At 38.3% G+C, this 3,894-nt stretch overlaps 1 protein-coding gene across 1 annotated transcript; it reads left to right on the top strand.

Moving 5' to 3' along the window:
• Nucleotides 1–1,507: 1,507 nt before the first annotated feature.
• On the top strand, nucleotides 1,508–3,392 carry LOC104507878 (formin-1-like; the record flags this gene model as incomplete). Its single annotated transcript, XM_010149299.1, has 1 exon — nucleotides 1,508–3,392. A coding segment is annotated over exon 1 (1,885 nt), but the record flags the coding sequence as incomplete, so codon positions are not given.
• Nucleotides 3,393–3,894: the final 502 nt, after the last annotated feature.

Genomic DNA, 3,894 nt, shown 5'->3' with positions numbered 1-3,894 from the left:
CTGGCTCTGATGGAAGATTGTTCTTACCTTTAGTCTCTTTCCTTAAGATGCCTCCTCTGTCTTCAAGGATTAGATGTGCATATTAAAAGTTTTGCTGGGATGAAGAGTGATACTACTGAAAGTATATGAAAAGTTTGAAACTATTTAAAGAACATCATAAACAGATGCAATTCTTTAACAAAATTTAGATCAAAATCACTGCAATAAATTACTCTTTACTAGTAGGACAGGATGTTTTGGGTAAATCCTGCTTGCTTCTTAAAGTTAGAGTTTGCTAATTACTTATAAAATGATGTCAGTAACTTGTCATAACTGACTCCCTGCAATAAAAACTGATACAATACTTGCATGTTGAAATGTGTGACATGGTGATGTGACAGCTTCCTTTTAATTATTGTTGCCTGGGGCTAAGTTTGACTGTTCTGAAATTATGGAAGGTTCTGCTGTATTTATACTTTGAAAGTTGAAAACTGAAATTCCTGCCTTTTTCAACAGAGAAGCCTTGGAGGAGGTGCTCTCCAGCATTGCATGCTTCTGGATTTGCTGCTGAGCTTTAGGTCTTTCACTGACGCTTATGCATTTCCTAATGACTACAGACTTCTCCACTTTAATTATGGTAGCAGAGTTCTTTCTGGATAAAAAGCCAACTTAATGCTCAAAAGGAGTAAACCAACTTCTATCATCATGTATCAAAAGAATGTAAATATATCCAATCTATAGCAAGAAAATACAATGTGATGCAAAGAAAGTAAATAACAAAGCTCATTAAACCTACCTGTAGTAGCAGAATTACACTATTGCAAGTTGAATGATAGTACATTTATACGGTACCTAGATGCTAGCCAAGTAAACAGAACCTTTTTTTCTGTTATTGCAAGCTTTCTTGATGTCACAGCAATTTTACAGATAAATATGAAAAGTAAAATGTTCAGCTTTTTTTTATTAATTTTATTTCGTAAATAAAGCAGTGAGAGCCTATCACATTGTGATATGGTTATGTTGCTAGTTACGCTGAGTAAAAAGGCAACATACATGCTTGAAAGGTTCTTTTGACTAAATGTTCAACAGCAAGTTAACTTTTAACAGAGAGAGGGCAATAGGTTCCAACATTAAAATGTAAGTTTTGTTTGAAAGGGGCATTTTAGTGAACATCTTGTGACCTTATGGAGCAGCACTGACTGAGAGCCCTGCAGACAGAGGGATGATGTATGAGAGAAGAATTATGAGTGTTAGCAATGCCATCCTTTTGGTGTCAGATTTTTTAAGGTACAAGATTTGTATCAGTAAATACTGAGAGAAGACTGTGCTTCTGCAGGCTTGTTATTTGTCATATTAAATTTGCCATAATCAAGTTTGACAGGCTTCTTTTTATTTTTTCCAGCAGACAATGTTATTGTTGAAGATTAGTCAGATGCCTTCCGTCCATTCCCTGCCTCACACGCTCTGCCATGCAAGCTTTGAAACACTTAGCACATAATTTAAACGAATGACTAACTTGGCAAGCATAATGGAAGGCATGCATACTGTCCTCCAATTGCACAAACCCATTATGGAGCTTTGTTACGTCAGCTTCTATCTTCCAGAGGGAAAAGTCAGAGGATTTACTTACAAGGGCTGTGTAACTCTGGACAGAACCAGTAAACGTTTTTGTAGCTGCTATCAAGTAAGGGAGAGGTTAGAGATGGAGCTGAGACAACAGCCATATGAGAATTTTGGAGATATTATTTTCAAGCAAACTACCACAAAAGACATTCTTATTGAACTGTACAAACGAACTGCTGCAAAGGAAAAACTGTTATCCAGTCTTTTGAGATCACATCATACTCTGGGCCTTAACACAGGACATCAGGAGGGAAAACAACAGGATGTTTCTAGAGTCTTGAAACTTAAAGGTGATGATTACCCCAGTTTTAGACATCAACAGGAGTTTTTTCTGGATTCCACAAATGGAGACATTTTGAATCGCAAAAAAATGAAGAAATACAGAAGGAAAGAGAGCTTTGAGGAGTTCAGACACCGGAAATTGGGAAAAAAGGTTCATGAACAACATCTTCCTCTACTGAGTATGCAAGACATGCAACTGGAAAATAAGAAGAGGCTCGCCACAAGATTTCCTACCAGGAGTTTTCCCAGTTCCTTTTCTGCCTCCAGTTGGCTAACAGTAAAAGGTAAGGATGATTTGTCAGTAGACAATAGTATACGACCAGAAAGGTGGATAGAAGAGGGGTATTTTCTTGAGAGCAACAAAGCTGTGAAACTGGATGCTGACTTACCAAGTTCTAGCTCAAAAGACAACAGTGACATGGTTGCAGTGGATAATGGAGAATGCATTCCTGAACTTACAAAGGCACAACAGAGTGTCACTTTGGTAAAGTCATCTCAGGACAATCTATCTAACAAACCTGAGACATTAAGTAAATCTGCAGCTGCTAAAAGTTTGAAAACTAGCAAGTATATTGAGCCGGTATGCAAGGAGAAAGCAGGAATCACAGTACTTGCTGAAGTACAGGATTCAGAAGCTTGTATTAAAGAAGTTGCCAAACCCCCTGCAGAGTCTTTACCTGATTTTCAAAGAGAGAAAGAAACCATTTGTCCTGTTCTCACAACAGTACCCGACGAGCTTCTATCAACAGCTGATCTATACTCCGTGGATGAATCTGCTGGAGACTCTAAAAGCACTGTGCTGTGGGAAAAGGAGCAAGACAGCTCTGGTTTGCAGTACAAAGCGGAGAGAGTGCACATTACTGATGAGTCATGCAACCTTGTGGGAGCAGTCAATAAAGCTCTTCTGAAAGTTATAAGGAGTGACAGTTTAGATGAAGCTGCAGAATGGAAGAGACTGCAACAAATTACAAGAGTAGACAGAAACCTGCCAGGCTCAGCGTATGAGAAAAGAACCACGGTATCCCGAGGAAACAGCAAGCATTTATTTTTGAACCTGCCTGTAAATGAAAGTCCCGATATTTCTCAGACAAGTAATAATCTTAAACTGGAAGAGAAAAGGCTGCATTCACCCTCGTTAGTAGCAGTGAGTAATGTTTTTAGTAATTCATATCCGCTATCTAATACACACAAACAAATGTCACCTATTCCTTCTCCATTATCTTCAAGACTACCTAGCCCTCAGCTGCATCATCGGATTCTCCCGTTACCGACACAGAACACCGAGGACGAATCTATGTTCGGAGACTGTGGCAGTGGGAGGCACGGTGCTGTAAACCTCTCTTTCAGTGATTTGGAGCCGCCGTTTTATCTGAAGTTTTCCGAACCTGGAGAATTGGGATTTGCCACCAGACAACCAGGCCTACATCAGCATGAGACTGTGGGACATTTTGAAAAGCGCTCTGTACAAGAAAAGTTAACTACTCGGACTCAGCAGAATTTCTGTCCAGGTCAGTCCTATTTCATACATTTTTAAGCTAGTAGATTCGACCAACCATAAAAGTATTGGAGTAGGTTGTTTTTTTTTTTTTAATACTAGACTTTAATAATAAATAGTATGTTTGCAATGAAAGTATTTTTTGCTACATAAGGATTGAGTGAAACGTTGAATTTTTTGCACAAAAATTATAGGTATATAAGAGTTCCTTTCAGATGCATTTTTTGCCATCTTATATTCAGTCCTGTTGTTACTGGAGGACCTCAGAACCAAAGTTCATTAAATATTTTTCTATGTAAAATGAAAAAAGTTTACATGCTTATTTCCCTGCTTTTCCTGTGCTGTGTTCTAGTCTGTCAAAATGATATGATAACCTGTATTATCCAAAATGTTCTGTTTAGTTTGTTTGGCTTGACTGACAGAATATTGTCTGGGCAAGCTGATTTCCATTGCCTTAAGTATAGGACTGGTGCTTTGACCATTTAGCTACAAGAGGTTGATGTAAATTCTGTGAC

The sequence above is a fragment of the Eurypyga helias genome, unplaced genomic scaffold (assembly GCF_000690775.1).
Source record: "Eurypyga helias isolate BGI_N326 unplaced genomic scaffold, ASM69077v1 scaffold9483, whole genome shotgun sequence".
Taxonomy (NCBI): Eukaryota; Metazoa; Chordata; class Aves; order Eurypygiformes; family Eurypygidae; genus Eurypyga; species Eurypyga helias.
The sequence above is the reverse complement of the archived record's forward strand: the minus strand, read 5'-3'. Positions and strand labels throughout refer to the sequence as shown.